General features: G+C 44.4%; 1 protein-coding gene across 1 annotated transcript in view; it reads left to right on the forward strand.

The window, feature by feature from the left end:
• Positions 1 to 10,199, forward strand: part of Txnrd3 (thioredoxin reductase 3) — a 42,106-nt gene extending 31,907 nt beyond the window's left edge. Inside the window, exons 11-16 of the mRNA XM_047534922.1 lie at positions 16 to 92; positions 628 to 784; positions 2,825 to 2,932; positions 7,407 to 7,502; positions 8,862 to 8,996; positions 9,405 to 10,199. Of these exons, the coding sequence (XP_047390878.1) occupies positions 16 to 92; positions 628 to 784; positions 2,825 to 2,932; positions 7,407 to 7,502; positions 8,862 to 8,996; positions 9,405 to 9,467 (636 nt within the window). The 3' untranslated portion in view covers positions 9,468 to 10,199. The remainder of the gene's footprint in view (positions 1 to 15; positions 93 to 627; positions 785 to 2,824; positions 2,933 to 7,406; positions 7,503 to 8,861; positions 8,997 to 9,404) is intronic.
• The last annotated feature ends 2,881 nt before the right edge of the window (positions 10,200 to 13,080 follow it).

Raw genomic sequence — 13,080 nt, forward strand, 5'->3', positions numbered from 1 at the left:
CTTCCTCTAAATAAGGTTTTGCTCGCCATTGGTCGTGACTCGTGTACAAGGAAATTAGGCTTGGAGAAGATTGGTGTCAAAATCAACGAGAAGTAAGTGTCTGGGATCATGGCCCTGTTGCCACACAAAGCAAAATTGATTGTAGGTTCCCTCTTGGAAATTCTCAAATAATTGCTAAGATATAAAATTTTAATGCTTTCAGTTTATCTCCCAATAAGTACCATGCCTGCTCTGTGTTAATTCCTTCATCAATCAATCAGTTACTCTTATTATTGTCTTAAAGAGTTCAGGCATTCAACAACAATTAAAAAACTGAAAAGATATTCACCTGTAATTTGAGATTTTGATGAATTTTTACGTCCTTAGGGAAGGAGAAAAATTCCAGAGCTCTAAGTCTGCCTGTGGAGGAAGTCTGGAGACAGTCACAGAGCAGGGTGCACGACTTAAGGACCAGAGACATTTTCTTATTATTTGAAACCACTTATTTTATAGATTATTGATAACCTGAGGTGCACAAGTTCTTAGAGGGAAGACTTTGCTCTGTGTATTCAGTCTTTTGAAATAGTGTTATTCAGCCCATAACTGTCAGTCACTATAATTTTTTTTTTCCTTTTCAAACACTATGAGGAATGGCAAGATACCAGTAAATGATATGGAACAGACCAACGTGCCTCACATCTACGCCATTGGCGATGTGTTGGAGGGTAAACCGGAGCTGACTCCTCTTGCTATCCAGGCTGGCAAGCTGCTAGCTCGAAGACTCTTTGGGGCCTCTTTAGAAAAAGTAAGTTTCCTGTAATCCCAGCGACTTGGGAAGCGAGAGGCAAAAGATCCCAAGTTCAAGGCCAGTCTTAGTAACTCAGTGAAAACCCAAACAACTTGGGGAGACCCTGTCTCAACAAAATCAACAGGGCTGAGGGTGAAGCTCAGTGGTAAAATACCCCTGGATTAAATCCCTAAGGTAAGTTTCTTACTAATATAAGTTTCTTATTGTCATTGTGTGTGTGTGTGTGTGTGTGTGTGTGTGTGTGTGCGCGCGCACGCGTGCGCGCTGGGGATTGACTCCCAAGCCTCGTGTATGCCAGGCACCTGCTGTACCACAGAACCTCATTCCCAGCCTTAATAATATCTTGATCAAAATTTTGATTTCAAAAATCAGCATACATAACTGATACCTTGTGTGCTTGTTTTCCAAGTAAAGGGATCCTCAGAGATATAATTTGCAATCCACTTACTATGTAATAAGTATTAAAAACAAACATTTTTTGACTTTTCACTGTGCACAAGGTGTCGTTCTGGATGATACACAGAACAGCCCCCGGGGCTTGCCAGGTGGGTGGAGGTCATGAGTCAGACAGGCACAGCTGAATCATAAGACAAAATATGATCAGGTGCCAGAGAGGGCTGAGTCAGTCGCTTGGGGGCCAGTGAAAGGATTCCTGAATTCTAATGGAAGGATGGGAAAGGGCTTCATAAAGGAACAGTTGCTTGGAACTGACCAGAAGCAGCCCTCAGCTGCCAGGATTCTCTCCGTGGCTTTAGTGCCTACTTGGTGCATGAACTTGGTCAGCTCCTCTCACTTCTCAGGACCTCAGGTTCGCCATATGTAAAGCCAGTTCACATCCTGTGATCCCATATCCTGGGTAGTCTTTGTAGGATGAGTAATCCAGAGGCGAAGCAAAGGCCTTTTCTGGTAGGTAAGCTGGTAACTCAGATGAGAGCGCAGCAGGCTGCAGTGCTCTGTTTGTGCTGAGGCGTGAGGAGTGCTAAAGGTGCTGTCCCCACAGAGAACTGTCCCACCCACAGTGCATACAGCACTCTCAGGTGTCCACGCACAGAACGGCTGGGGATAGCAGAGTCCGTTCGGGAAGGACCCTGGAAGATTGATAGGGTGTCAGATCATCAGAAACCCCTGAAGCTCCTGTGGAGAATCATAAAGCCTTCTCTAGGCCATGGGGAACCAACAAAGACCTTACTTCCGCCAAGCTTTCTTCTAGAAAGATGACAGACCACAGAGAGAATACTAGAACAACCACCTGCATAAACCTGTCACCCCGACTCCACGGTAACTCATGCGCCATGTTTGCTCTCTCTCCTGAATGTGTGGATCTGTCGTGTGGACCCCTCCGGGAGGGCATCTCCCTCCCGGGCAGCAGGGCCACCTGAGGTACCCCTCTCTTTCCACAGTGGGTCCACAGGAGCTGCTGGAAGACTACTCAGTGTCCACAGTCTCCCTGAAATGTCCACTTTTCTCTCACTCAGTGTGATAAGGGCTCCGAAGATGGTTCTGTCCTGACCACATGACTTCAGAGATGACCACACTCCTCCTGGCCCTTGATGTTTGGGGACAGTCACTCACTCCAGCACTGTTGAGCTACCTGTTGACTTAGCCTCCCTATGACATACGCAGTGGCTGAGGGGTGGTCTCAGCTTCCGGTGCAGTAGCGTAGTTCAAGGTCACCAGGAATCCAGGAGGGCAGGTCTAGATCACGGGGTTGGGAAAAAACAGACATCGTGGAGCATTACTTTCTAGGGACAACTGAGCAGCGCCCACCTCTACCCCTTGGTCTTCATATTTCCAGGTCTGGCCTTTGGGAGAGCGAGTCCCGGTCACTGGTGGCCACCCAGTGTGTGGGCTCGGCCCTCGGGTCAGAGGCTCATGCCTGTCCTCTGTTAGTAACAGACTGTCACTGGAATTTGTCAATGTTGTCAGAATCAGTTACCTTTAACTGGACTCATTTATTATCCTTTTATAAATATTTGCAGTATAGATTTTTGCTGAAAAAGTGTCACCAACTAAGAGTATCATGTGCTTATCTTTCAGTGTGATTACATTAACGTTCCAACTACCGTGTTCACACCTCTGGAATATGGTTGCTGTGGATTTTCTGAAGAAAAGGCTATTGAAGTATATAAGAAAGAGAATCTGGAAGTAAGATTGGGTTTTTATTATTTCCTTTTGTAAGCATTTCCCTCCTAATCAACCCGTTTATCTTTGCAGTCACTTTTTATTTTGTTATTTTGCAAGTTGCTATAGTGGTTTTATTTTAGGAAATCATGTTCCTATTGGAGGTGAATTAGAAATTAATTTAAACTTTCTAGCAAACTAATAAGAATACAACTGGGGGAAGAAGGGAGCTGAATATGTAAATTAGGACTTTTGAGTTACAAGTATCAAAGTTCTACTTGAGCAAGCTCGTTCAGTGAAGTGCAAGGTCATCTTAAGATCTTTGGGGAGCTGGGCATGGTGGCACATGCCTGTCATCCCAGTGGCTCAGGAGGCTGAGGCAGAATGATCTTGAGTTCAAAGCCAGCCTCAGCAGCAGCGAGACCCTGTCTCTAAATAAAATACAAAATAGGGCTATAGATGGGGTTCAGTGGCCAAGTGCCCCTGGGTTCAGTCCCCCGCAAAACAGAAAGATCTTTGGGGAATTCTAGGCTAGAAGTGAATCAAGGCATTGGAAGACCATCTCAACTTTTTCTTTTACTTCCTTGGGATCTGTGTGCATGTATGTATGTGTGCACACAGTTATTCTGTTTTTACAGAGAGATTGTTTTTGTTTTTGAAACTGGAAATTGAACTCAGGGGTGCTTAACCACTGAGCCAGATCCCCAGCCCTTTTTATATTTTATTTAGACAGGGTCTCGCTCAGTTGTTTAGGGCCTCACTAAGTTGCTGAGGCTGGCCTCCAACTTGCGATCCTCCTGCCTCAGCCTCCCAAGCTGCTCAGATGACAGGCATGTGCCACTGCGCCTGGCTGTGGATAGATTTTATTGCCCCTGGAATGCACGTAGCAGTGAGAATATGGCCTTTCTTCTGCTCCTTTGTTCATCCTGTAGTTCTGATCTTAGGAGACCCTGATCTGATAGACTGTTTTTCGGTCATAATTGCACATCACGGGGGAGGACATTTGGCTGCCTGCCTTGGGCCAGGCATCCCTGCACTCCGTTGGGAGCCTGCACTACTGATGGCCTTGGGGCAAGTCAGATGAGCAGCCCCAGGGTGGTCTGCTGGCTGTGCACCGTTCAGATTCCTCAGAAGATATTTTCCAGCTATAACAACTTTAACAACATTTGATTGCATAGAATTTTGGTATGTAGCTGAATTCACCTTCTACTGCATACCCTCTAACATAGGAAGGAGAAGCAGAAATAAAAAGACTCTAAAGATCATTACTATTTGCTATTTTAAGAAAAAAGTATTTAAAATCTTAGTCCCTTTCCTTGATGGCATTTTAATTGTATAATTTAATTTATTACTAGGAATTTTCTTTAAATCATAACACTGCTATTCCCTAGTTCACTGGCCTAAGGACATACTTCTGTTTACATTTCCAGGGGTGGGAAAATGTATGATTAAAACTTGAGCCTGTAATCCCAGCGACTTGGGAGGCTGAGGCAGGAGGATTGCAAGTTGGAGGCCGGCCTCAGCAACTTAGTAAGGCCCTGAGCAACTTAGTGAGACCCTGTTTCTAAATAAAACATTAATAGGGCATCCCTAGTACCAAAAACAACAACAAAAAATCTTTATAACATTATTTTAGATAGATGCTTTGAGAATTTGTATTTTACTTTCAGTATTTGCAGTAATGAGCCATCCTGTTAGGTGTTGGGTTGTAGAAAATTAATGATCATCATTATGGATTTAATGCTTTTAAAAATCATTTGCAGTCAGTGAGAAATTAAGATAGAAAGGCAGGCACGAGAGTAGATGGATGTGGAAAGAAAGCCACACCCCAGATAAAGGAAGGATTTCATCAGAAATAAGTTCTCCAAGTCTGTGGGCTTACTTTTAGATATTTCCCCTCAGGCAAATTCACTCACCTATTTTATTCACTCAGATTTTGCATTTTTACAGAACCAACAATTTGATCGATTTAGGTTTTTAATTCCTATTATGGAAGCATTTGGGGAACCTCCAATGTAGTATTCAGAAAACTAACAGAAGAAAACATCCCTAGTACTAAATAAGATCTTCACCTAAAGATTGAAATAGCATACCTTCTTCCAGAGAAATCGATGGAGCATGATTGACCCAAACATACCCTTTGTTGAAGCTATTGATCCTTCAGAATCCAGGCAGAGAAAGCTGGTCATCCCCCGTGGGACAGAGAACCAGGCAGACCTCAGACTTTTTCATAACAACATGCTGTGCCAAAGACACGAGTGATGAGGGAAAAGTATAGACTTTAAAAAACTGTCGAGGATGATGTCTAATCTGTTCAGGCTGCTCCAACAAGCTACCAAAACTTGGTAGCTCATAAACAATAGAGATTTATTTCTTACAGTTCTGGAGGCTGAGGATCCGAGATCAAGGCAGATTTGGTGTCTGGGGAGGGACCTCCTTTTGGTTCATAGATGGCTGTCTTTTCAATGTGTCCTCAGCTGGTGGCGGGAACAAGGCGGCCCTCTGTGACCTCTTTTATGGAGGCGCTCATCATGTTGATCAGGGCTCCCCATCACCCCAAGACCTCCAAAGGGCCCACCTCCCTGCCCTGGAGGTTAGTATTTCAACATAGGAATTTGGGAAGGACGCACCATTAAGGCTATAGTAGATGAACAGCAAAAACAAAGAACAACAAATGGCTGAGTAGCAAGTCACCCAGAGATTTAAAAAATAGTCAAGCAGGCGAAGGGGAAGGCAAGACACCAGTCTCATGTTACAACAAAGTATGAAAATCTCAACAATGGCTGACACCCTGCTCCTCTGGAGGGGGACCTGGACAGACGGGTGTGGGGGTGGTCAGCCAGAGGAAGTGGACTGTTCGAAAGTCCACTTAAGAGACAGTGAGATCTGTGCCTGTCACCACTCTGCAGGGCACTGTCCCCAGGCTGGCAAATATCTGGAAGGGCGTGCTTTGGAGAGGGTGAAGACCCAGGGTCTCTTGACTAGGGCCACCAGGAAGGACAGGAGGCCTGGGGGCTGGAGCAGCACATCTCAATAAACAAACATCACTGTCACCGCAGACCTCCCTCCACTCAGATCCCAGGAGTCCGCCACCAGCCCTTCATCCTGTTCTGCCCAGAGATTGATGGAGCTTATTTCTATGGAGGCTCTAAGAAGCCCTGAGGCAACATGAATGGGGTCCCCATGTAAACCCTCCCACTTAGATCATCCGACAGTAAAGCTCAAATCCAGTGAACCCTGAATGTAAGATCAGAGCTTAGGACCTCTTTTGTCTTCAATTTTTAAAAACGTGTTATAATTTGCTTAAAGTAAAATTCAGTTTTTTTGAGTGTACTGGGAATTGACTCAGCGGCAGTCTACCACTGAGCTATATCCCCAGCCCTTTTTATTTTGAGACAGGGTCTCACTAAATGACCGAGGCTGGCCTTGGACTTGAGATCCTCCTGCCTCAGCCTCTGAAGTGACTGGATGCCAGGCATACGCCACCACTCTCAGCCTACTGATACCTTTTTAATAAAAATTTCACTTAGATGTACATGTGCACCAGCAATGGGTACTTCCCTAACATTTAAAATGACTGTATAGTTGGATTTTTTTTTTTTTTTTTTGGTACTCGGAATTGAGCTCAGGGGTACTCAACCACTGAGCCACATCCCCAGCCCTATTTTGTATTTTATTTAGAGACAGGGTCTCACTGAGTTGCTGAGGGCCTCCCTTCTGCTGAGGCTGGCTTTGACCTTGCGATCCTCCTGCCTCAGCCTCCTGAGCCACTGGGATTATAGGTGTGCGCCATCGCGCCCAGTTGAATTTTTTTTTTCGATTTAAATTCATCCAATGTGAATCATAATTCAGAATACATTTCTTTTGTCCCCAAACATTAATTTTTTACCTTTGGTGTGGAGTGATTCACAGGAGCCACACAGGGAGAAGGTAGCCATCCTGAGCAAGCGGAGAGGCAGGTGAGGTTTGTTCTGCCTTTTGGAGAACTGAGTCAGATTGAGGACGCTAGAGGCTCCCCCAGGGCCCTTGTGTGAGGTCTCAGGGGATGGGAACGTGAAGGACGAGGTCCCTGCTTTCAAGTGACACAGGTTACACACTTCATTTCTTCAAATGGCTGGAACTATCTTATTTCATCTAGCATTCCTAGATTTTGTTTGAATATGAACGCTGTAGGTAGAGTCTCAAAGTCTTTTCAGCCCACACCCGTATGGTATGTTGGCTTAGTACTCTGTAAATGTCTGAAAATTGACTTTAGTTAGTAGGACATTTATTTTTTTGGCTAACAGTGGAACAAAAACAAAGTCAACACACTTACGTTTTAGCTGATATTTCAGGCGTTCTGGCCCAAATGCTCTCATCCGCTCTGTCAGGTTGGGATCATCAAACTGGAAATTTCTGAATGCTATTATAGAGACTTATCCTTATAGAATGAAAGAGCATACCAAGGAGTGGTTTTTGTGTAGGCTAATCTGGTGATGTCTCTGTTCTCATCCTCTAGGTATACCATACTTTGTTCTGGCCTCTTGAATGGACCGTGGCTGGCAGAGACAACAATACTTGTTATGCAAAGATAATTTGCAACAAATTTGACAGTGTACGTATCATGACTGGCAGCGGAAGTACTGTCATTTGATTGATGGATCGATTTTGTGGCACTGGCGATCAAACCTAGGATTCATACATGCCTGAGCTAGACCCCGAGCCCTAAATGCTTTAATTTCAAAATGTAGCTTTTATTCTTAGGGTCTGAATTTCTATGATCTCTTCAGCGATAGCTTTCTTGGCACAAGTGAGCACCTTCACGGTGTCCTCCTGTTAATGTGTCTGCAGAGGGCCAGCAGCGACAGGGTATGCTCGGAGGTTAGCAGTGCCCTCTCAGAATACATCAGTGACACTTGTCCCTGTCCAGAGCCTTCCCGATCACTTGATGGTTTAGAACTGCATGCATGTGAAAATTGGTGGTGTCACCTGCACAGGATGAGGTGTGTTGGGTGCATTTTCTGAACAGACCGACGTACGTTGGAGCCTTTGGAAGGGAAAGCTCGCACAAAGCGGGACTCTGGGGACAGAGCCCAGTGCGGGCAGTTTTGCATTAAAGAGGCAGCAGGTCCCATCACTAGGGGGCCCTCTGCCCCATGGCCCAGGGGGAGAGTGTCCCTCCTGTGTCAGCTAAGAACTCAGCTTGCCAATGACTTGCTCCTTAAAGAATATCAAATGTAGGCCTGGGGTTGTGGCTCAGTGGCAGAGCACTCGCCTATCACGTGTGAGGCACTGGGTTCTGTTCTCTGCACCACATGACAAAGGCTTTCTGGCCATCTGCAACTATATAAAAAAAATTAAAAAAAGAAAAGAAAAAATGCAGTTCAGAATCTGCTGAGCAAATATTGACCAAGAACAGCCTATGCTGCACGCTGACCTTGGAAGTTGACTCTGAATCTTGCTTCTGACCTCAGAGCGCTGCTCCTCCGCGCACCCCAGACCTCGGGGCATGCAGACCTGGGCGACAGCCTTGTGTTGGCTGTTCCTTGCTTTCTGCTTCAGGAGGCGCAGGGGCACCTTGCTTCCTGGGCTGGCTGTCTCTTGCCTTTGCAGCAACATCCAGTGCCTTAGAATTATCCCAGTGTCGGACTTTAATTCAGATTTGTTATGTTGTTGTTTAGCCCTATCTCAGCATAATTCAGAAATTTACATCATACTAATGAACTCCTTCATGCAGTGGGTAAATTGCTTGTTCTAGTAAATTTGAGTGCAAATTAACTCTGGATGTGCATTTACTGGCTCATTTAACAGATTCTTACAGAGGCTCCCTTTCACTGTAATGTTCTCTGCTCAGTTCAACATTAGAGTCCTCCTGTAGGAGAGGCTGTAAATTTTAACTGAACTTGGAGTGAATAGATTCCTTTTCAGACCATTAACCTCTTAGGATTCTCTTTGTTTTGTTCCTGTATTAAAGGATCGAGTGATAGGATTTCATATTCTTGGACCAAATGCCGGTGAGATTACCCAAGGATTTGCCGCTGCAATGAAATGTGGGCTCACCAAACAGCTGCTCGATAACACCATCGGAATTCACCCCACATGTGGGGAGGTAGGACACAGGGGAGTTATGAATTGACTTTAATCAGTGTACTTTGAAAAACTGTTATGGAATGGATTGTCGCACTGGTCGCGGTGGCCACGCCTGTAATCCCCGTGGCTCAGGAGGCTGAGGCAGGAGGATCACAAGTTGGAGGCCAGCCTCAGTCACTTATCGAGGCCCTAAGCAATTCAGCAAGACCTTGTCTCTAAATAAAATATATAAAGGGCTGTGGAGGTGGCTCGGGAGTTTAGTTCCCCTGGGTTCAATCCCTGGTACATATATATATGTACATTGTCAGGATTTTTCATCCGTCACTACCTTGTATATTTTAAAGACTCATGTGGTATTCAGAATGTGTTCTTTAAAAGCAGTGATGACGTCTAAACATCTGTGTGTTTTGCTCCTTCTTGCAAACAGGTGTTCACGACTTTGGAAATCACCAAGTCCTCGGGACTGGACGTCACTCAGAAAGGCTGCTGAGGGTAGCCCTGCTGCTGTTGGGTTCTCCTTGTCGTGTGGTCCTTTCCTTCAAGGACAGTAACCCTCTGTGCCCACGACACCTGCTCTGCTGCTGGGAGACCAGTACAGGGTCTTCACAGCACAGAGATGCACAGGGAGACAGGGAGACGGGACAGCAGCAGGGGCCTGTGGTCGTCTTGACTGACGTGAGTGGCAGTTAGGCTGCATCCTTGACGCCCTGGCTCGGAACCCTCTGGCGAGGTGAGCCACGGCCGACCCTCTCGTGCGTCAGACTTGACCTTCCCTCCTGGACATCTTGGGCAGCACAGTTAACCTAAGCTAACTTTCAGTTGCTACTGTTTTTATTCCCACTTTGTTGCTTCTATGAAGAAATTTTTCTCAACAGTGAAACTGGCTAGGAAAAGCCAGTTTTCCAGTGTGCAGGCCTGGAATGCACACGCGCTCCTGGGTTGGTGGCATTTGGTTAATGCACGAGTCGCGGACTGTAGAGGACGGGGTACAGCAGCCGAGGACTCTGCACCAGCTGTGGGTCTCAGTCAGCTGTCCTCGAAGGTGCAGTTCAGCCTGCTGGCCACACCCAGACTCAAGCTCCACCCTCGTGTGCAATGGCCTTGAAGTTATTCTCTCTTGTTAGTATCTCTAGACTGGTGTGACTTCTCATGCAAGAGAAAGATACTTGAATTTCTTCTTGTTGATTTTTAAGAGTAATATTAAAAGATGTTTTCAGTACTATATTATGTGAAATCTGTTTTCAAACTGGTGAAAATTAGTCAATCATAATCTGTTTAATGATAGACAAGTTCAGACCAACAGTGATATTTAGTGATTTTATTTGAACTTACACACGTCTGCACCTAAAAGGCCCTTGAAGAGAGAGGCCTACCCAAGGTCAAAGGACAACCTCTATGTTCCTGAGGAAACACAGTGACCCAATTCTGCAAGAGGCTCCTGCAGGCCTCTAGCTCTCTTGAGAGGTATACTAGCCATTTAGCCCAGGGCTACGTGATTACGTACTTTTGTGGTCAGAATTTCTGGGCATAAATTTTAAAAGTAAATTCTAGAACCAGCAAGCAAGTACAGAACACCACCTGCAGTCAGGCATTGTGCTGCCAATGTGGTAGGCCACGGAGTCTAGGCTTCTCAAAAGTCAAATGTCTGGTGTCATATTGGAAGGGGGCGAGAGGATTCCAGCTGTTGGATAACACTGGGAACCCAGAGGCCTTAAAATTCACGTTGCTTGGTGGTAAGTGGAGTATGGGGTAGTCTGAGCTGAATGGGGGATCAAGATGGAAATGTGCCTGAAAACCAGGAGCCAGTTCACAAGAAGGAGGGAGCTATGGAAAGATCCTGGGCTTTGAAGAATGATAGGCTTGGGAATGCCTGGTCCCACGGCTCACCAGGTGTGTGCCAGAATATGCTGCTGAGATTTTCCCGATCTTCATTTATTAAGTGCAGACAACACTGCCTGTCTCACAGACTTAGAGTTGAGCAACTTTTATGAAGTTCTCATTACATAGTGCGTTGGTGTAGAGGATCTTGGCTTTGGGGCTGATGAAGAGGAGTCCTAATAAGGAAAGTTATTGTAGATGCATAGAAGTATAGCCAGTAGGTGGGCAGATAGGCAGCTGGGTCTTTTGCAGATTTTTACTGCAGGAGGCAGCCTCCCAAGTTGGATCCCCAACATGGTAATCACATCCCCTTGTCCTGTTCCACATTTTGCCAATGTAGGTCTGTGTGACCATTAGCATATGGCAGAAGTGAAGGTATATCACTTCTAAGACGAGATCATAAAAGGACTGCAATTCAAGTTTTGGTCCTGCTTGGACACTCCCTCTCACTCTGGGAGAAGAGAGTTTAACGTCATGAAGACACTCAGGAAATTCATGAAGAGGCCCTTGTGGTGAAGAACTGATCTCCAGCCAACAGCTAGATAACTGAGGTCTGGAAACATCCAGGTGAATGAGCTCAGAGATGGATACTGCTGCAGTCAAGTCTTCCCTGGGCCAGAAACTTGACTGCAACCTTTTGAGAGATTTGGGGGCCAAATCCATCTAGTTTAGCCACTTCCAGTCTTTTGACCCTCAGAAACTGTGAAAGAATAACTATTCATAATTTAAGCTGCTAATTTTTAAAGTGATTTTTTATCCAGCAAGAGATAATCAACATATTCATGAAGGAAAACTAAAATTAGTACAGATCTGATCAGATAAGGATCTTAGGGTCAGTTATCCTTAGAACACATAAAGTAAAACTCATGGGCCAGACATGGTGGCACATGCCTGTAATCCCAATGGCTTGGGAGGCTGAGGCAGGAGGATTGCAAGTTGGAGGCCAGCCTCAACAACTCAGCGAGGCCCTGAGCAACTCAGTGAGACCCGGTTTCAAATTATTAAAAAAAGGGCTGGGAATGTGACTCAGTGTTGAGTACCTCTGAATTCAATCCCTGGTACCCCCCCCAAAATAAAATAAATAAAACTCATGGATTTAAAAGTCCAACAGAACAATATTGGAATTCACACTTAGCACTGACTGAGTTTACCTCATTATCATGAACAGCAGGGAAGTTCAGGAGATGTCTAGGTCAGTGGTTCTGAGCTGTAGCTGTGGTAGGTTCTTGCTAAATTTCCATGGAACATCCATGATTGTCAAAGCTCACCTAAAAGATTACTAAGAAAACCTGGTCATCATATAAATCTATGTTTATTCAACATATCAAGGAAGAGGATGTCCTTGACAGAGTTTTAGTATCACCTAAATGGGAGTTGAAGAAAGCTATTTAAAGGGCTTGTGGGGCTAAGGTTAGTTACAAGCTAGTTATAGGGCAGAGATTAGTAAATAGAGCTGGGCAGCAATTGGTCAGAATTTGTAAACTAGCCTAACTTCTGGAATGGCCTGTCAGTGATCTTATCATTAGAATTTGGGGTATTTGAGAGCATGTTCAGTTGTTTTTCTAAATATTATCAACAAAACATTATAAACTGGAAATACAGTTATAATACCATAATACCACATACAACAGCATATAAATATGAAATACTTAGGAATAGCATAAACAAAGTATGTGTAACACCTGTATGCCCAAATCTATACAACATTGCTGAGAAAAACTTTTAAATGTAATAAATATGAAAGTATACCATGTTCATGGATTGGAAGAGTCAACATTATTAAGATGTTTCTTCCTCCCCAAATGGATTTTTAAGAGTCCATGCAACCCTAATCAAAATTACAGCAGGTTACTGGCAACAAATTCTCTTAATTTTCTTTCATTTGAGAAATTTTAAAATTTCAATTCCTATTCCCAATAGATTTTTTTTTCTGGATACAGAGTTTTAGGGTTAACAGTTCTTTCCGCAATTATAAAATGTACTTCCACTTCCATTTGGTTCCTCTGACTTCTTAAGAGAAATTGGATGCCAATTGTTCTGTTCCTTCATAAGTAATGTGTTTATTTTCTCTGGATTTAGTGTGTTGATTTTCTCTGACTGCTTTTAAGACTTGTTTGTAGCAGTTTTATTGTGATGAATTTATTGGGATTTATCTTACTTGAGATTCATGGAGTTTCTTGAATCTGTAGATTCATGTCCTATGTTGAAATTAGGATCTTTTCAGC

Source organism: Sciurus carolinensis, chromosome 19 (assembly GCF_902686445.1).
Source record: "Sciurus carolinensis chromosome 19, mSciCar1.2, whole genome shotgun sequence".
Lineage (NCBI taxonomy): Eukaryota > Metazoa > Chordata > Mammalia > Rodentia > Sciuridae > Sciurus > Sciurus carolinensis.